The sequence below is a fragment of the Gossypium arboreum genome, chromosome 3 (genome assembly GCF_025698485.1).
Source record: "Gossypium arboreum isolate Shixiya-1 chromosome 3, ASM2569848v2, whole genome shotgun sequence".
Classification (NCBI taxonomy): Eukaryota; Viridiplantae; Streptophyta; class Magnoliopsida; order Malvales; family Malvaceae; genus Gossypium; species Gossypium arboreum.
In genome coordinates, this window is record NC_069072.1 from 138,610,679 (window position 1) to 138,631,275 (window position 20,597).

Sequence of the window (20,597 nt, forward strand, 5' to 3'; positions counted from 1 at the left end):
TTATTGGAACGTTAAAAACAGCAGTCGAGGAAACTATAAGCAGCCTAACAGTACGAAAAAAGAACCCTTGGAGAAGCAAACCACCACCTTTTACCGGCGAAGGAAAACCACACAAAAAGTACTTCTGCTTGAGTTATTTTATCGAAAATAAAGGCAAAGGGAAAAGAACTTACTATAGCAGTCGGAGATGTGAGCGATGCCAGCCCTAAAGCCAGGTTGGCTGCTCACAAGGCGGCCAAGACAGCAAAAATAGGGGTAGAAGAAAGGAGGGTTCTAGAGAGAAAAAAAAATAGAGGGTTCTCGCTGCCAGTAAAGTCTAAATCAAAATTCCTGCAATTTTTTAAATGAAAGGATCTTTTAATAATTTTCTCACTGCACCAGGGCAATAATACTTAAATTCAACTGCAACAAGTAGGTTATCGGTAAGAAAACAATACAATGCAATAACACTTGAATCCTGTCATGAATCTGAGATTCATAAAAAAAAAAAAAAATCACTTCCTTCTTCACCAAAGATTTTAACATACATTGGTTAAATCCAGGAGTCAAACTCAAGAAATGGCATGCATATTGAACAATTCAAAACAATGTTCAAGTGAAGGGCTAACACCCTATATTAATTACTATTTGGACATTCTATATATATATATATATGCTGCTTCATACTCTATTAAATCCTAAATCCATTTGTTTTCTTTCACCACCATGGATCAAAAATGACAGGTAATGCAATCCCCCACCTTTCACACCAATACCCAGAATGATTCAAAACCGAGCTTTTTCACTTGCTGTCAGTGAAATCTGCATCAATTACATCCCCTTCAGGACCCTTGTTTGATGAATCTGAAGGCCCGGTTTCACCACCAGCTGCAGGTCCTGCACTGCTGCCTCCGGCACCAGGTTGGTTGTAAAGTGACTGGCCTAGTTGCATAACTTCTTGGTTGAGTGCAGCCATGGCATCCTTCATCCCTTGTGTTGAGTCCCCTGCAATTGCATCCTTGAGTTCTTGTAACTTTGCCTCAACTTTCTCTTTGACTGGACCAGGAACCTTGTCTCCAAGCTCTTTCAGCTGCTTCTCAGTCTGGTAGACAACGGAATCAGCTTGGTTCTTTGTGTCAATGGCATCCCTTCTCTCCTTATCCTCCTTTGAAAACTTCTCAGCTTCCTTTACCATTCTATCAACCTGTATATTTTAACAGAAGAATCAAGCAAACAGTTTATCATCAAGACTTACATCGGAAAGGGTTTCAGAGCAATTTAAATTTAAATGCACACCTCGTCATTTGGCAAAGTACTGGCACCAGTAATAGTGATGTCCTGCTTCTTCCCGGTTCCTTTATCGACAGCAGTTACAGAAAGGATGCCATTGGCATCAATGTCAAATTTAACTTCAATCTGGGGAACACCCCGTGGTGCTGGTGGAATACCATCGAGTCGGAAGCTGCCAAGAGATTTGTTGTCCCGAACAAATTCTCTTTCACCTTGGAGAACATTGATCTCAACACTTGTCTGGCCATCAGCAGCTGTTGAAAACACCTCCGATTTGGAGGTGGGAAGTGTGGTGTTTCTTGGGATGATTTTGGTCATGACACCACCAAGAGTTTCGAGACCAAGTGACAACGGGGACACATCCAAAAGCACAATATCACTGACATCTCCAGATAAAACACCAGCCTACAACCGATAGGGGCAGACGGTAAACATCAAAACAAGAATTTAACATTAGTAAGATGAGTTGTAGCAAGTAAACAACAAACACACCTGAACTGCAGCACCCAAGGCAACAACTTCATCTGGATTGACAGTCACATTAGGTTCCTTGCCGGTCATCTTCCTCACAAGTTCCTGAACAGCCGGGATACGTGTTGATCCACCAACAAGAATAACCTCATCTATGTCTTGAAAGGACAATTTTGCATCCCTAAGGGAATTCTCCACTGGTGTCTTGAGCCTATAGCATATATTAGATACCGAAACTTAACACCTTCAATGATTAACACGATAGAGACCAAACAGTATATATATATAGATTAGCATGATAAAAACTACCTGTCAAGAAGGTCTGAGCACAATTCCTCAAACTTAACCCTGGTAATGGTGGTCTCAATGTGTTTAGGCCCATCTGCCGTGGCAGTAATGAAAGGTAAACTGGAAAACGAAAAGGTTACGTTATTAACACAATGTAGAAAATGCACAATCACTAGTATGCACAAGAAGAAAATACAGACAAACAATTTTACCTTATATTTGCCTGAGTCAAAGATGATAACTCCATTTTAGCTTTCTCAGCTGTCTCGGTTAACCGCTGAAGAGCTTGTTTGTCTTTCAAAAGATCAATGCCTTCATCTCTCTTGAAGCTGTCAGCAAGCCAGTCAACAATTCTCTGCACACAAAAACATAACATATACAACATACTTCAGCACTGAAAAATACAATTAATATTAAAGAAAAAATCATCGGTCCATGTATAAATATACCTTATCAAAGTCATCACCACCCAAATGTGTGTCCCCAGATGTAGAAAGCACCTCAAACACTCCATCACCAACTTCAAGCACTGTAACATATTAACACATGAACAATCAAACATTTGCTAGTATCCTCTCACTTGTGTCCAATACATGAGTTTGAGATATAACCTTGAAACAAACTCCAAACACATGAAAAAACTTAAAAAATTTTACCATGTCCCTTTATTTGACATTCACCCCGGTAAAAAATACCATAGAGATCCTTGTATTAGGATTCGGAATGCAATTTGAAATCCGCTCAAAAAATGGGCAAATTAATCCTTGTATGCTATATCAAAAAGTAAATTAGTCCTTCAGTTTCCATACATTTCTACTGTTAGCCACACCAATTTTTCAAAAATAGATAAAAACTTTAACAAAACAGACCAGTTTACTCTTTAATTTAACCTACATGGACTAATTTACCCCTTTTTTAGTAAATAGGCAAAATACAATCTGACTCCTAGTATAAAGACCTCCATAGTACTTTTACTCATTCACTGAGATTCCGATTAACATATATTATGTCCAATATAGGTACATTCAATATTTCCAAGACTAATGTATTATCACATTCCCAAATCCATGTTCGGATATAAGTCGAATATAAGTCGGCAAAGTTACCTGAAACATCAAAAGTACCACCTCCAAGATCAAACACAAGGATGGTTTCATTGTTCTTCTTCTCAAACCCATATGCCAAAGAGGCAGCCGTAGGTTCATTGATAATCCGAAGAACTTCTAACCCAGCGATTCGACCGGCATCCTTTGTTGCTGTCCGCTGGGAATCATTGAAGTAAGCAGGGACAGTAACAACAGCTTTTGTCACTTTATCGTTTAAAAACTTTGAAGCATCATCAACAAGCTTTCTTAAAACCTACATCGAAAAGTAAAAACAACCCATTAACGATAGAAACATAGAAATATACTAAATATAGAACACAATAAACACATCAAGTAAATTATCGTTTAAATTATGCTATTAGTCCCTATACTTTACAAAAGTTGTAGATTCAGTCATTTTTAGTCCTGTAGTTCTCAAATTTTAAAATTCCAGTCCTCACAGTTAAATTCATTAAGTTCTGATATTTCTAAAATCTGAAGGGACAAGTATATCATAATATTTATAATATCATGTCAGATATTACTCGCTAAAGTCCAGTTAACTGGATTAATGACTGTCATCTGTTGCAAGACTAAAATGAACAAATTTAAGTGCAAGGACTAAATCAATCACCTCCGCAAAGTACAGGGACTGATAGCAGAATTTAACCTAAATATTAACTGTACCTGAGCTGAAATTTCCTCGGCGGCGAATTGTTTACCAATGGCAGGACACTCAAGCTTAACATTACCATTGTCATCCCTTACAACCTTATAAGAAACCTGTTTAGATTCCTCGTCCACTTCTGACATCTTCCTCCCAATAAACCTCTTAACAGAGAAGAACGTATTCTCAGGGTTAACGACGGCTTGTCGTTTAGCAATCTGCCCAACCAACCTATCCCCAGTCTTTGTATACGCCACCACTGACGGCGTCGTTCTTTGCCCTTCCGCGTTCGTAACAATCGTGGGTTTCCCTCCTTCCATAGCCGCAACCGCCGAGTTAGTAGTCCCGAGATCGATTCCGACCACTTTCTCGTTCACAACTCTAACCGGCCCAACATTGTACCGTTTTCCATTGGTTTTCGCTAACCGTAAGAAGGCTGCGTTTAACGGCGACGGTTTACCAAGTCGTTGACCGAAGAAAACGGTTCTGGGTGAATGGTGGTTGGGTTTTCGAGAAGAAGCGAAACCGATGCCACCGAGTACGTGGATTTGAGCAGTGGAAGAAGCCATTTTAAAAACAATTGGGATTGAGAAATTGAGAGAAACCCAAAACCCCAAAGGGAAAAGAGAGAGTGAACTAATAAAAGGGAAGGTCAAAGGGGGATAGGCTTCTAGGAAGAAGATAAGGGGGAAAAAGCGTAGTAAGGGTTTATAGGATTTTATATTTTTTCTTAAAAAGAGAAAACAAAGGGAGTAGTGTGAATGTTTGCGTGCGGTGTGTGTGAGGGTTAGGTGGTGACACGTGGATTAGTTTCTAGAATGATCTAAAGTGTTGGGTTTCTTTTAGGACCTTGATGATGATAATTTGTGGCTGTTTGGATGGAGAGAAAAATCCTGGTGGTTGGAAAATTTGGGCTGAAAATTCAGATACTTTGTTTTGTTTGAAACATCTCTTGAACAAAGCCCCAAAAGCCCAAAAATGATTTCTATTTTCTCTTTTATTATTATTAAATAAAAATTTATTTGAGCCTTTAATTTTAAAAAAAAATCATTTCAATAATTCATTTAATTTTTTGATTTTTAGATTGTCATCTGATTGTCACATAGGAATTAATTAATTTTTAAATTTTTATAAAATTATTTTAAAATGATTAAAAGATATTTTTAATCTTTTTAATTTTTAAAATTAATTAATTACTGATATAACATGCACAATAGATATCACATCAACAAAGTTAATACAGTTTATTTTTCCATCCATTTTAAGGTGATTAACAAACAATTCAAATTTAAAAGATAAAAGAAGCAAAAATTTAAAAGGACGACTAAAATGACTTTTTTATAAAGTTGTAAAGCCAAATAAAACATTATACCTTCAAATTTTAGTCTATATATTTTAATTTTGAGACATTGAGTTCTTATACTCTTTTTTATTTAAAATCTTAATCCTCCGTCATTTTTGTTGTTAAAATGATTTTTTTGTAAAGTTGTAAGACTAAATAATACAAACATAGTTGTAGCTTAGCAAACAAATGTCTTTATAATAATAGCAAAATTAACAATAAAACAACAGATATACAATATCCAAACAATAACAACAAAATAATAAAAATATAACAGTAAAATGACAACAAAACAGTAACAAAAAAATTTAGGTAGAATTGGGCCGAAGTTGGGCCAAAAAAACCTACCCGATGTTTAAACCATTTAGAAAATAAACTTTATTTTTTGTCCAAATATATTTTTTAAATATGTATTTTTACCCAAACCCTCTCAGTTTTCGAGCAAACCTTCGTGCCTGGACAAGTGACTCAGCCCGTAATTAAAGTCTAGTTAGTAAATTACATCTAAAGTAACTAAATTATTAGTAAATTTATATTTTGGTCACTCATATTTAAAAAGTTACAACAATCCAAACATACCGGATTTACTATATAAATTTGCTTAACCCACCCTAGATATTCAGGCTCGTATCATCATATAAGCAAGTCATACATTGTACTCTTTTGTATTAGAACATGATGAAAGTTATTAAATATGTCAAATTTCGAACTTATATTAAATATATCATATTAATCATGTTTAAATACAAAAACATCATTTCGTATTTTCGAGATTATTGAAGCTATTGCAGTCGCAACATACATACATCAAGAAGGGATGATATACAGTTTAGAATCTCGAGCCGTTTCCATGAATCAAAAACTGGAAGATCAGTGCTTTTCCCATTGATTTCCGAGGTAAGGAAGACCGAATTTCGATCTGTTCTGCATCTAATATGTGAGCTCTCGGTGTGTAAGAGCTTCGATTCCTCGACAACTTCAAACTGAATCTTACTTTGCCATGGATGAACTCTTGAAGTATCATGACGTATAGCACAAGCAATCTCATTCCTTCTCAGTGATTACCACAAACACATCCTTCACTGACCATCTTCTTCTCTCGTTTTTGTTTGGCGGATTGATAACGGCTCTCTCGGCATTTTCTAAACGGTAACCGATAACAATCTCTCTCTTTTGTCGAGCTCGTAAGATTATTTCGTAGAAACTCATTTCTTCACCTTCATGAAGGTAAAGCTCTGCTAATCTAATATGCAGCTCATTTCCCTGAAAACAGAGTATCCAAAATTACATGAATGATTAACTTTAGTCCCTATACATTAAAATAAAAAGTAAATTGGTCTTTTCTGTTAAAAATTTCATCCATTTGTACGGTTAAAAACTGACATGATTGATGGAATAACCAAACAATAACACATGACGTGCCACGTATAACTCATGCTGACGATACTAGTTTTATTAGTAAAAATGGATGAAATTTTTAATAAAATAGCCAGTTTACTCTTTAATCTAACTTATAAGCTCTAATTTGCCTATTTTTAAGTAGAAGAGTCAAAATGCGATCTAGCACCCAGTACAAGGCCACCCATGATACTTTTACCCATGATAAGTATGTTGTAAGAGCATATAAACCTAAGCAAGGAACTGAATAACCTAATATATATATATATATATATATATATAAGCCTAAGTGACTTTTTTAGCATTTCCAACCCGTGTCCAACATGAGTATGGAGATGTGAACCTCAAAAAATCCTCCAAATAATTGGGAAAAAATTGAAAATACCAATATCAGAAACATACACTCACATCTGAGTCAAAGCAACACGGATTTTCATCATTATCTTTTAATCCTTTGAATGACCATGCCAATGGTATAAATCTTTTTCAATAGGGTGATCGATTCTTGTATCTGATATGTAAAAAAAGGAAATGAAGAAGCTTATCCTGTCCAATCTTATTCAACTTCGGCAGTTTTTGGGGCCATTAAATGTCCTTCAGTCAAAAGGATATCGATTTACGGAAGCTTATCCTATCCAATCTTATTCAACGAGGTATTAACTTCTGCCTCGAACCAAATCGACTCATTTCTTATTCCCATCTCAGTAATAAATAGCGAAACTTTTAGTGTTATGCTATAAATGCTATTTGGACAAGTCTCATAACATGATTTAGCAGATCAGGGGCAACTTCTGCACAAGTTAAAAGTCGACATAAAGGTTACGGGAGTACCTCCTCTGCAAAAAGCTCTTCTAGTACATCATTTATTTGCCGATCCTCTGCAACCATGGCCAAGGCCATACTGACCAGCTCATTTGATAAAACATAATCACTAATCTTTGACATGGACAATAAATTTTTAGTCCTCGGATCAAGTATTTCACTAATTATTACTGATCTATCGGAAGCTTGCTGCATCTCCCCAATCCAAGAACCTCGGGAGAAACTTCCTCTTTGACCTCGGGTTACCATAGCTTCTCTATAAGGAAGACGCTTAGCCTGCCAAAAGCAAAATATTCAAATTTATGGCTGACAAAGACAAAGACCGGAAGCCGATATCTGAAGTATAAGCATGTAATATGCTATCAAGATTCACTAATATGCCTGTTTTCATGGATAATAATAAATAGTTAAAAACATGCTTAAAGTTTGTTGATGAAAACCAAATAGTTCACAAAGAAATTGAGTCGAGCAGTAGCAACGGCAAGGAAAGCTTTTCCTACTAAGCAAGTAGAAAAACTATGGACCGAAAAGAATCCACTGATTTGAACTAGACTTAAAGATCAAAACTCATAACACCTGAATATCGCGAATCAATAGCAATGTGGCAAGAGATCTGGAATCAGCTTGAATGGCTGAGTCTTCCACAGATTCATCAGCCAGAATTAGTATCTGTACAGACCATTAAATATATATTTAGAAACCAAAAAAAAAAATCCCTGAAACTTACCTCTTCAATCATGACATATCCTAATTCAGAAGGGTATAAAGGACCTATTATATGTCAAATAGCACAAAAAAAAAAAAAAATCATGCTGTGAGGAAAATCCTTTTTCATCTTAAAATGCTCATTAACCGACATTCATCTAAAATATGTTATGACGACAAATCTGTAAGGTGGCTGCCAATGCCACGCCTTCTAACAATTACCAAGATTATTATGAACTGAAAATTCCTTGTAATTTTCTATCATAATATACCATTGATAAAGATACTTACTGAATCAAACGATTCCAATGGAAGACTTTCTAGGTGACGCCGTATCACTGCATTACCTTCACGATGAACCAGTGTTATATTAACCAATCTACTGAGGTCCAGACCACCATCAATGAGCTTCCTTTCCCTCTCACTTTCGACTACCTCATTGAACATCCAGAGCTCTGATCCAGGAGCTAGGAAGGCATCCAAAACCTAAACAAACATTAACGAGAACACATCCGTCATAAGACAAAGAACAAAATGTGTTCCTATTTTGTGCATCAAAAGTAAAAACACAAGGGGGAGTCTTGAAATTGGTGAAGATTTCTTGGAGTTAATAGCTGATATTGAGTGACAATTTGCAGAGTGGGAGTATCATCCTTGATTCCACATAATATTACCATAATCATGTCTTCCATATCTCGTCTCCAACCACAAAGAAGTATTTTTTCCGTCAACTTTGGGACAATAAAGTCTCCAGCTAAACTCCCTCTCCATACCTGCAGCATTCAGCCGAAGAGAAACAGGATTAGGAGCTACAAAAAGAACGTACCACAATCATATCATCAACGTCTCTCCTCCATCCACAAAGTAGAATCTTCTGGGGCTTTCTTGCTGGTCGAGCAATGTGCATGAATGATGCTCCATTGACCTGAATGACCAAATTGATTATATTTTTGTAAGTTGTTTTAACTATGGTATGCCCCACTTATTAAATTTCATCATCGGCACCACCCTGTTGTGACAAGCCATACCAGCTCCTTTTCCTGTCCCTTTTGGTTCCTAAATTCTCTTAATCAGTTTTCTAGATTACTCCAGAATCATAACAACAGATTCTTTATCAGATTAGACTGAGAGAGAAAGAGAAACAATCAATAAGCAATTCTCTCCAGTTCTTGGTTCAGTTTTCCACTAGTTTCTTGTGCCACCGTTGATGGTGTTGACCACAGAACATAGTGATGGCCAAAATTTAGTTAAAATAGACTAAAGGCAGACAACAAATCTATCATAAATCTACAGTTTCCTTCATAAAGTGTGCATAAATATACAAATGACCACTTCAGATTGAGACAATTTAGAAGAACTACCTGAAAACTGACTGAAGACCTGAAAACAAAAACTATGTTCTAGTTCTTGCCATGAATGTTTTCTTTATTACACTTATTTGTTTCTGTATTTAGTTTATTCATTAAATTGATTTCTCCAACTACTGAGCCTCAAGGCAGCCTGATTTTAACAAGGCAACATATAGGCCAAATAGAACCACAAAATGAAAAAATGGATAAGGCTAGCAAGAATAACCACAAAATATATTTTGCATTTAGAGAAAGAAAAAAGCAAATGAAATCACCATAGGTAATGCGCCTGGAGCATAGGTGTCATCATCTTCTGCTATAACAAGAACTTCGTCTCCTTCTTGTAGAACATACGAATCTTCAGGATTCAGGATAATTTTACCGCCTCGTGAAGCAACTTTGACTCCACAAGGAATAGCATCAGGAAAACTAATCAACACATCCTCAAATTGCATGCCGTCCAATTGTGGCCATCTTTTTATGTAGAACTCACAATTTTCAAACCCAAGGATATCTTCCCATATCTGTCATTATCACTCCAATATTACTAAAGGTATAACTGATAGGATGCTAAATATAGTCCAAAAAGATCCGCAAGAAATGTCACACTATAAATTGGAGAAGCTAACCTGTGCAAGTCCAGGTTGCCTTGCGCATTGAATCATCAAGCGCCCAATAACATCATGAGCTACAACTGTTTCAACAAGTTCTCCACCAACAAGTTTCACCAGAACCTCATTGTCAAGATCACTTAGTTCCACTACAATATGTCCTCTTAGACCTTCTTTTACTCCAGTCAAACTTAAAACTGTTCTCAAAGCACGAGCATCACTCTGCATTACACCATGAACAAGAGTCAGCATCCATCATCAAACCAACATCAGAGATACATCAGATTAACACGTTTGCAAAGACCTGGTCAGCGTTTCCGTCATCAGCAAGGACAACAATTGCACGGGCCTTGGACACAGAAACCTGAAAGAATTGGCATGTTAGCAGAATAATTAGTGGCCCCAGTATGTACAAATCCTTTAAGCTTTAAATATCTTCAACACCAAATGCATGGATGAAATTAAAACAAAATGAAGCTGCAGCTATCACACTGGAGTGTTGTAAGGTTTCCTCAACTACATTAGCTGATTCAGCTTTATATTTTTAGATTATCTTTAAAGAGGGTTGAGCCTGCTAAATCTGATAGTGTGATTTTTAGCCAACTTATTTTGAAATACGAATAAAAAAGAAAGGAACTGTACTTTTTTAAGGTCAGCCAGAATTAGAGGGCTTCCACTTCTGCATATCACAGATGTCCCTCTGAAATCAAACTCCATTTTAGCAATATCTAGCTCCATCTCCTCCTTGTCCCGTTCAGCCATCACCACAACAATCCCTCCACCCAAACTCTCATTAGCTATGACAAGTTGATTGAGCAATGAACCCTGCAGTGACAACAAAATAATCAACAATGTAGAGAACAACAGCATAAAACCTGTCACATATATAAGAGTTGAGTCTGAAATTTGTAGAGGTAATCATAGGTCATCAATGTGGAATACAACAATTTTTAAAATACTAAACGAAAATGCCAAAGTGTCTTCTTTGAATTCAGAAACGTAATTCTATACTGAACATTAAATCAGGCGGTAAGCCCTGGATCTTGCATATAGTATGTGCAAAGACAAATTTATATGTTCGTATGATGTAGAACAAGAATCTAGAAAGAGTTAGGGAGTAGAGATTGTAGGAAAACTTCAGAGAGAGAGAGAGAAGAAATTAGGGAGAAATAAAAAGAACTAGGGATGGAAAACCAGAGAGAATAATTTTTTTTCTTAAAGGGGGAAAAAAAGAAGGAAACAAAGAGAGTCAACACGGTAGAAATCTCAATATCGTAATTTACAACAACAGAAATCGACAACATAAGTGCTTATAACTCAACCATAAGGGGAAAATGTCAAATATAAACAGAAGTGTCCAAAATTTCTGATTGAACCCAAAGGATAACTAATTATATTTCTTCAATCAACTTCCTTCATCCTGTATCACCAGACATTAAAAAAATATATAATACATATGCAGATGGTGTAAATATATGTAAAGGTCCAAATACTAGAAAGATTGGCCTTTATTCAAGAGGAAAATGAATTACGTCAACCAAGAGTGAACAAACTTAATAGACCAAACCCAATGAGATTTGTAACCATGGATAAATTGTCTGATTAAAAGTTTACCAATTTATCACTCCACCCAAGAATTAGAGTGTGGTTTTGCTCAACAACCTCACTTCTTCCTTTTCTCAACGAATCGAGCTTCTCAGAAATTGCATCAGAAACAAGCCCAAGCATCATTGCAAATATGAGCATCCCACCAAAGCTTATTGAAACAGAAACTAATCTGGGACCCATTCCTTCAGAGTTGGCATGGTTACCTGAATCAGCAACATAAGTCCAAGATAACCAAAGGCAATCGGCTAGGCTATCATCAGTGACGCCAAAGAGTGCCAATCCTCCAAGGCAAATAAGCATTAGAGTTGCAACCAATAAAGCAAGTGCCTTAGCATATGGATGAACTGATAAAAGGACATCGACCCGATATTCAAGTTGCTTATTAAGAGAAACCTTTTCAGAACAATTGTATGAGGATCTAAACTTAGAGATATAGTCAATATACTTGAAAACAAAGAGAGGCATGGATAACAGTGCAATCGAGACAGTCAGAGCTAGAATTTTTAATCCTTTACTGGAAAGATGATCACCCTCTTGCAATATAGAAATAGTATCAAAAGTGTCTGACGTATTGCAAGCTTGTAATCTAATATTCATAGTTGAAATTTGGTCCTGCAATCAAGAAACAACTTTTGTTTAGCAAGTTTTCTCATATTAACTAGTTGACAATGAGTCGTAGATGGATCCTATAATAAGAGCAGATGCACGTTCACTTAATTATCACTTAATTATTTGCGAGCAGAGGCTTCATTTTGTCATTACTGTTTTCCTTAGTTCAAAGAAATGAAGCTAAAAATGCATTTCCATACAAAAACACATACTAATACTTTTGCATGGTAAGAAACCAAATTTGTGACTACAAACTATGGAGCATTTTTATGTTATATGAGACAAATATGTTCTTTTTTTATACAATACAAGTTCAAAAACACACACGCTCACCTTAGTCTCAAGTATGGATCAACTCACTTCAGCTAATGGGCCTACCACTCGAGTTCATGCGACAAATATGTTTGAATGTGCATTATTTTATATATATTTGCCATAGTTAGTTTCATAGCAATTTTTCCAGAAGCAAAAAGTAAAAATCAAAACATAGTCTCAGTAAATAAATCATTGAGGCATTAACTTCTCATGCAAGTTAAAAGAAGTAAGAATCAGTTACTGAAAACTCTTTAAAGTACAAAAAAAAATGATAAACATGTAAAAATAAACTGAATCATAAGACCAAAAACAAAAAAAAGACCAACTTGTTGGCCATTGAAGCAAGTTCATGCACTAAAATAGAATAATTCCAGTTAATTAAACAACATAATTATAAAATAGGATCAGCTTTATAGGGAAATGTACCTGCAAGTCAATGACTTGATTATGTAAAGAGAAATTCTTGTGCACTAAAGAACCAAAAGCTGTAATTAAAATCTGTAAAAACAAAGTATACAAACACTATCAAATATCGACCAAAAAATAAGAAGAAGAAAGTCAACTAGAACAAAATAGGGAAAAAACAAAAAACATACAGCTATGTAGGAGGCCATCTGCCACCGGATTTTGACCCGTTGACCGAAATCCCCAATACCCATTTCGCCGATAGCTGTTTTCACACCGGAAACAGCCTTAGAAACGTCCCGTTTCTGTTCCAAAACGGGGTCCTCCTTTTCTTGTTTTGCCATTTTCTCCCTCCTGCGAAGTTCAATTCTCCGACGAACCCTACCATACTTTGGGTCTCCATAGGCGGCGGAACCAGAGGAGGAAACGCTACGGAACGTTGAAGTTTTGGGTGGCTTCCAATCAGTATGAGAAGAGCGAGAGTGTCTTGGAATAGTGGAGAACTTACGGGGGTAATTTGGGGATTGTGGAGAATTAGAAGTGGAGTGGATGAAGGAAGGTGAAGGGAAGAACCAGTCCCTGCTGGAGGAAGGAGATGCTTCTGCTGAATCCAGGGACATGAATAGAACAATTGGAAATGTTTGGGGGTTTTTTTTGCAATTTGTGGATTTTTCTTTCCTTTATTTTCTTTGAAATAATTATAGTGAAGTCTTACTTTGGTACCAAATTTATCAATACACTATTGACTAGTTGTGAGATTTTAAAATAATCAAAATTTTCAATTAGACTATTTTGATTGATGGTGAGTTTGTTTGAATCCTATACAAACAATAATATTTTTAAAAATAAAACTTTTTTAAATCTACTTATTTTTATTATTATAACAATTAACTTATTGTTTTATAAGGATCAATAATAAATAATAAAAATTTGAGAGTTAAAATATAATTTTATTATTATATTAATTTATATTTTTAAAATTAAAAGGATTATCAAAATAATTTTTCATTTAAAGGAGACAAAGCCATTACTTGCCCTCTCCCTCTACCCTTGATAAAGGGTTTACTTTGTAGACATCCCAATCATCAAGCATCCCATTTATAGGTATACATGGTAGATGGATGAGTTGTTAATTAAAAATACCGTCGGTGTCAATGTAAGGTGGTTAAGTTGAGTGTTTGCATATATTCACTTCATTGACATGACATTTTACGAGATTAAGACTAAACTTCTAATGAAGTTAAGCTTCGTCAATTTTTATTTTCAAGTGTTGAGTGATACATCGAGTGTTTGACTTGAATATAAAAATTACCTTTTAGATGAAATATGGATTAAGATAAATCTTTGATGAGGCTAAAAAAAAATTCTAAAGCATTACGATTAATGTTTCAATTGTTGTGCCTTTGCGCTAATTGTTCGTTATGACAGTTTTTTTTAAAGTTATTTCAAATTCTCGCTTAAATATTTATAAATAAAACTTCTTCATGAATTCAAAAGATTTATTTTCTTCTTTGCATTCATTTTTTTATCGAGGAGATTTCCTTTTTCATTCTATATCTTTTTGTGTTTGTCATTTTATTCTTTAAAATTGACATTAATTTTTCAAAATTTTAAACTATCATTGTTCCAGTGGTAGGCTTGATATGGAGTCTTTAAGGAATGTCATTGAGAAACGAGACATTCAAATTACTTTATTAAATTCAAATCACTGATGGGCACTAAAGAGGTCTGTGTAGAGATTAAGGGTGCCTTTTCTTAAAGCATATGTTATATTAAAGATAACGTCGTGTTTAATATTTAGATAATTTGTGGTCTTTTTTACTTACGAGGGATTAAGTAGAGTGTGGTGTATGATATCCCAATTTTATTTGAAATTTGTTTTCTTTTAAGGCTCGAATAGAAGAACTAGCTTAAGGAGATACAAACCATTACACAAGTAAATATGATAGTTGGTAAATCATCTTCCCTTGAACAGGACAAGGCATCTAAAAATATTAGTACAATCTATTTTTATAGTCCATAGCATTTATGTACTAAGAATTTTGTTAATATTAATGGAATAGTTTCTTACTTTCTGAAACTACTTTGCATTCTTCATTGTTTTTTGTTTACTGGTTTCATGATTTTGTCTTTTTTAATCAAAACATTTTATTGATTGGCTTAGTTCAAATAGGCAACAATAGTTTTTCATACAATTTGTTCAACTTTTTGAGGTAGTTTTATTACAAATAAGGGGATCAAACCTTATGCCTCTAAGTCTTCTTTAGGCTTCAAAGGGAGATGAGATCTCTCACCTTGATCACCATTTTTCATCAAGTAGGACAAACTTATTACCTTAATCTTCATTGGGCTCCAATGGGGACAACACACCTCACCTTGGTCATTTTTCATCAAGGGGACAATATCTCTCATATTGGTGTTGATTAGGCTCTAGAGGGGACGAGACCCCTCACCTTGGCTATTTTTTCATCAAGGGGACAAGTATCTCATCTCGATCTTCATTAAGCTTTAATGGGGAAGCTAGACATCTCACCTTAGCCATTCTTCATCACAAAAGACAACACCTCTCACTTTGGTCTTCACTTGGCTTCAAGGGTAATTAGAACCCTCGCATTAGCCATTTTTCATCAAGGACAAAACATCTCGCCTTGGTCTTTATTAGGCTCCATGGGGGACAAGATCCCTTGCCTAAATTTCTACACCAAAGCTTATACTATAGCACACTCGTAAGTAGCTCTCACTATGCTTTCTTCTATGTTACAAATGATGAGAAGGGTGCATCTTATTTACAGGTATGCCAAAATGCATCATACTACTAAATTTGATCCATTTAGACAATTAGGATTGTTTTTAGCATAAATATTTTAGTTAAAGGCTGTTTAAGGCCCTTTAAAGTGAACAATGGTCTAATTTGTTCTTTGATTTAACTTATAAGGATTAATTTATTCAATTTTTTAATAAAGGGAGACAATATAATTTGACTCTTAATATAAAGACGTCCATGGTACTTTTACAGCTCACCCTTCTGCTTATTAGCATGTATTCAGTATAGATTATTTACTGCCCCATTTGTGTAGTTCATCGGTCTGTTTCATATCTAGACGTGTCATGTCGTTTCGATTAGTTGAATGTAAGATGTTTTTGGCTTTACAGTTCATGCTCCTATTCGCTTCCGATATGTATGGTTGTGATGTTATTTTAGGCTTGCTGGGAAGAAGGATAGGATCTCCGACTAGATTTTCGTTAAATTTGCAGTATAGGTTGTGAAGTCTAGGCCGGCAGACGATGTGCCTATGCTACAATCTTGTACTTATAATGTTACGTTTCAGGCTGTAGCTCCGAGAAGTGTATATTTCTACCCTTTAAATACTAAGCAGAGGTATGGAAATTGTAGCAAGGGAGGGTGGAAATGCTCTGTCGAGTCCAAGGTCGATGGAATGGTGAAATGAGCATACATCGAATCTGGAATCACCAATAACGTTGCTAACCGGAAATAGAGTGCTACATATACGATGAAGTTCAACCCTGCCAGGACCATCATCGCATTTGGATCACATGAACGAGAAATTTTTCTTTGGAATATCCATGGGGACTGCAAAAACCTTATGGTTCTAAAAGGACACACGAATGCAGTCTTGGATCTTCATTGGATGGATCCTAGATAATATCGGCCAGCCCCGAGTAGAAACGGGAAAACAAATCAAAAAATGGCGGAACACTCTTCTTCTGTGAATTCATGCTTTCCATCGCGAAGAGGACCACCTCTTGTTTCGTTAGTAGTTCCGATGACGGAACGGCTAAACTTTGGGATATGCACCAAAGAGGTGCTATCCAAACATTTCCTGATAAATCTGATGCATCAGATAAGATCTTTACAGGCGGGATCGATAGTAAAGGTGAAGTAACGATGACACCTTCAAGGTCATCAAGATATGATAACGGGTATGAGTTTAAGTTCCAATGGTTCCTATCTTCTAACTAATGGTATAGATTGCAAACTCTGAATATGGTATATGCGCCCTTACGCACCACAGAATCGTTGCGAACAGATTCTCGAAGGGCACCAACACAATTTCGAAAAGAACTTGCTGAAATGTGGCTGGTCACCCGATGGAAGCAAGGTCACAGCTGGTAGTTCAGATAGGATGGTGTACATTTGGGATACAACATCCCGGCGCATCTTGTTTAAGCTACCTGGCCATACAGGATCTGTTAACGAAACCATCTTCCATCCTAATGAACCTATCGTCGGTTCATGTAGCAGTGATAAACAGATTTAAAGTTTACGTGGCATTATACACCACACGAAATTTTAATTCGAATATAACTAAAAATGATTAAATTTAATTAAAATGTCTAAATTCACACCTTACACATAGTACAATAATTAATACAATAATTTAACCTTTTTGCTAATTTTTTTATACAATTTAAACTCATACGCCCATCATACTACTACATAGATAAACTTATGGATCAAATCTAATCTCGAGCATGGATGCATTCACGTCAATTGATGGATCTATTGCTTGATTTCACTTTTATTTTGTTAACTACGTACATATAAATTATTAAAATATTAATTTTTATGTCAAATATCAAAGCATGATAACCAAATTATGATGAATTTAAGTAAATTAACATTTCAATTTTTTTTTAAATAAAAAAATTGGAACCAATCACAAAATTATTTTGGTGCTGTCATGCCTAAGCCAAACATCTAATCATAATTTCTCCATAACCGTTGCCAAAGTCTGTTGTATGACTATCTACTATTGTCCCCTACATAGCTTCTAAATTCTCTAAACTAAATCCGTGTTCAAATGCTGATTATTAACCAATCAATTAATTGAACCAAGAATCTAAATTAAATTTAAATTATGATTTTGGCCTTTTTTTAAGGAAAAAAAGGGACAAATTGTCAATTTTATAATGCTTCATTATTACACTTTATAGTTTAGCAAATAGCAAAAAGGCTAGCCGTTACAAAAGCTTTCGACTTCAAATTTTTATTAGCGCTCTAAATTCGAACGTTAAACCCCCAACACTATATATACACTCTTTCATCTCCTCCCTTTCTTCACCAACAAAACCCTAAATTTCGATTCAAATCCAAGCTCTCATCAATGGGGTTTTCAATTAACAACTCAGTAACCCAATCCCACACTCGTACCCACAAAACCTTCCTTATAGCCAGCTATTTCCTCTTGGGAACGGCCTCCGGTTGTATCTTCCTCACTCTCTCCCTCCGTTTACTCCCTTCCTTATGTGGTCTCTTCTTCATCCTTCTCCACGCCATCACCATAGCCGGTGCCGTCACCGGTTGTTCCGTCGCCGTTTCTGGGTCAAACAGATTCTACGCAGCTCACATGGTGGTTATGGTGTTAACATCGATATTTCAAGGATCCGTTTCGGTTTTGATCTTGACCCGAAGTAGTGATTTCTTGGGGTATTTGAAATCTTATGTTAGGGAAGATGATGGGATCGTGATATTGAAGCTTGTTGGTGGGCTTTGTGTGACGGTTTTTTGTTTGGAATGGATGGTATTAGGGTTGGGATTTGTGTTGAGGTATTATGCTTTTGTTGAAGGTCGTGAAGGTGTCGTTAATGGCGGACAGTATCAAAGGAATGGGAAAGTTCAAGTTTAAAGAAATGAGATTTGTGTTTGAAATATTGTAAAAAGCTTCGCTTTTTGCTTTTTGATTTCATATTCTTGTATTTTTTTTGTTGAATTATCACTTTGTGATTCATAATTTATATTGTTGATTTATATGATATTTAATTTGTTGAAAATGTGATCAATCCTATGGTCTCTTTAATTGTGCATCAATAAATGTAAGCAAATAGAATCCAACTTACACTGTGGATATCGTGTTGAAGTGTATTTATATTCTTATTAAAGATTAAAAAATTTATCATAATTTTAAATAATTTATATCAAAAATTAAACAAATTCATATTAAAATCATATTTTTTTCGAAATTTCAAAAAAATAGACATTTTACAAATATAAGTTATTTTTAAAATCGAAATTTTCAAACTTACTTAATTATTATTATTTGGATTAGGATTGGAATTTCGTAATTCAAAAACTATAAAAGTAAAATGACTAAATTAAAGGCTAACTAATAATGGTAAAAGTACAATAAAAGTCTCTATATTAGAGGTCAAATTGCATTTCTCTTACTAAAAAATAAATAAATTAATCCATGTATATTAAATTAAAGAAAAATTGGCCCTTTTGTTAAAAATTCTATCAATTTCTACAGTAAAAAAAAATAGCCATTGTACATCAGCATGAGATACATATGACACACCATGTGTCATTTTCTGATAGTTCTATCATTATATTAGTTTTAACAATACAAATAGGTAAAGAAAAAATTAAAAGAAAAGATCAACTTCAATTTTGATATAACATATATAAATTAATTTATTCTTTTTTAAGTAAAAATAATAAAATATAATCTAACGGTTAATATAAAGACATTTACCACTAGCAACTTCTATCTATTACATTGACTAAGAGAGTCTTTGGACGAGAGATGCGATTATTTCCAAAAAATAAAAATAATGATAATAATAAAATTAATTACTAGTAAAAAAATTTTATCGTACCACAATCATCGTAAATATATACTTAGAGTTGAATACAGCTGGTTAGAGAGAACTATGACCCTTTTAAATATTGTTCCAATTCCCCAAATATTTGTTAATTTATAAATTAATTTTAATTACAACAATTTTTTAAAGACATTAATGTTAAATTTTAATTGTAAGTAAACAGTGTGTTTGAAAAAGACAACCTGGGAATCACTTTCACAAGACAAACGCATCTTTGTTTGAATTTTGAGGGACCCCTTCACGCTTTTCCATGGCCATGGGAATGGAATTCTATACTTGGACTTCTTTGTAACTTTGAAAAATTATGAAAAATATAAATATATATATATTATATTGAATTTATTCTATTCATATCATTTGAAACCTGCAACAAGCTATTTGGTACGAAAATAATAATAATTCCATCCGTACTTAAATTATCCTCAGTCCTTCAATTTCAAAATATTTTAATTAAGTTCTTAAAATATCAATATTATATCAATTAAGTCCTTAACATCAAACGTCTTCAAATAATAGCTAAATTTTAAATTAATCTTTAAACTTTAAAATATTTTAATTAAACCCTCAAAGTATTAGAATTGTATGAATTAAATCCTTCCATCACCGTAGTATTATCTTGCGTTTTAAATAGCCACTCAAATGTGATGTGAAATATATTTAAATAATTTGGATCAATTTGTAAATGTGTGTGTACATATTGCACAGACAACGTTTATCCAATGTGTTAAGGAAAAAAAAATATTCTCCTAACATGTGAGATCTACACTAGTAATACGAAAAATACATATAAGCTTACAATCTGATCCACGTGTTTTAAATATGCTTCTAATAAAATCCGAATAACATTAAACATCTAAATTGATGACTAGGTTGACGAAAGGACCTCGTTGATACAATATTAATACTCCAGGTATTCAAAAGCTTAAGACCAATTTAAATTTTAGACAATAATTTAAAAAAATTTGGTGGAATTAACTGCAAAAAATTAAAATTATGCCATGTTTTATCTATGTTAATTTAATAAATATC

At 34.6% G+C, this 20,597-nt stretch overlaps 3 protein-coding genes and 1 pseudogene across 4 annotated transcripts; 2 read left to right on the forward strand and 2 right to left on the reverse strand.

Annotated features, from left to right (window-relative positions):
* Positions 1-502: 502 nt before the first annotated feature.
* Positions 503-4,507, reverse strand: LOC108475980 (heat shock 70 kDa protein 6, chloroplastic). Its single transcript, XM_017778007.2, has 8 exons — positions 3,801-4,507; positions 3,135-3,387; positions 2,478-2,557; positions 2,241-2,383; positions 2,050-2,148; positions 1,762-1,951; positions 1,276-1,674; positions 503-1,183 (listed from the first exon to the last, which is right to left on the reverse strand). The coding sequence occupies exons 1-8, from the start codon at positions 4,347-4,349 to the stop codon at positions 782-784; spliced, it is 2,115 nt and encodes a 704-aa protein (XP_017633496.1). The 5' UTR covers positions 4,350-4,507; the 3' UTR covers positions 503-781.
* A 1,300-nt stretch (positions 4,508-5,807) lies between these two features.
* LOC108474704 (ion channel CASTOR-like) lies at positions 5,808-13,742 on the reverse strand. 2 transcript variants are annotated; one of them, XM_017776705.2, is made up of 12 exons: positions 13,136-13,742; positions 12,966-13,037; positions 11,622-12,227; positions 10,650-10,832; positions 10,312-10,371; positions 10,026-10,229; positions 9,672-9,920; positions 8,722-8,820; positions 8,339-8,533; positions 7,919-8,011; positions 7,352-7,618; positions 5,808-6,385 (listed from the first exon to the last, which is right to left on the reverse strand). In XM_017776705.2, exons 1-12 carry the CDS (start codon positions 13,562-13,564, stop codon positions 6,167-6,169), a joined length of 2,676 nt encoding a protein of 891 aa, XP_017632194.1. In that variant the 5' UTR covers positions 13,565-13,742; the 3' UTR covers positions 5,808-6,166. The 2 variants fall into 2 exon arrangements, with proteins under 2 accessions (XP_017632194.1, XP_017632195.1); XM_017776706.2 differs by lacking the exon at positions 8,722-8,820 and adding an exon at positions 8,874-8,972.
* A 2,583-nt stretch (positions 13,743-16,325) lies between these two features.
* Positions 16,326-17,224, forward strand: LOC108475865 (uncharacterized; annotated as a pseudogene).
* A 639-nt stretch (positions 17,225-17,863) lies between these two features.
* On the forward strand, positions 17,864-18,737 carry LOC108475482 (uncharacterized). Its single transcript, XM_017777450.2, has one exon. The coding sequence runs from the start codon at positions 18,071-18,073 to the stop codon at positions 18,590-18,592; it is 522 nt and encodes a 173-aa protein (XP_017632939.1). The 5' UTR covers positions 17,864-18,070; the 3' UTR covers positions 18,593-18,737.
* The last annotated feature ends 1,860 nt before the right edge of the window (positions 18,738-20,597 follow it).

Excerpts from the sequence above, each read along its gene's own strand:
- LOC108474704 (XM_017776705.2), bottom strand. The coding sequence starts at position 13,564 with ATGTCCCTGGATTCAGCAGAAGCATCTCCTTCCTCCAGCAGGGACTGG. Across the intron at positions 7,619-7,918 it reads TATTGATTCGCGATATTCAG|GCTAAGCGTCTTCCTTATAG; the intron begins GTGTTATGAGTT and ends TGCTTTTGGCAG. Across the intron at positions 6,386-7,351 it reads AAGAGCTTTTTGCAGAGGAG|GGAAATGAGCTGCATATTAG; the intron begins GTACTCCCGTAA and ends CTCTGTTTTCAG.
- LOC108475482 (XM_017777450.2), top strand. The coding sequence starts at position 18,071 with ATGGGGTTTTCAATTAACAACTCAGTAACCCAATCCCACACTCGTACC.
- LOC108475980 (XM_017778007.2), bottom strand. The coding sequence starts at position 4,349 with ATGGCTTCTTCCACTGCTCAAATCCACGTACTCGGTGGCATCGGTTTC. Across the intron at positions 3,388-3,800 it reads CCGAGGAAATTTCAGCTCAG|GTTTTAAGAAAGCTTGTTGA; the intron begins GTACAGTTAATA and ends TTTTCGATGTAG. Across the intron at positions 2,384-2,477 it reads GTGGTGATGACTTTGATAAG|AGAATTGTTGACTGGCTTGC; the intron begins GTATATTTATAC and ends TTTTGTGTGCAG.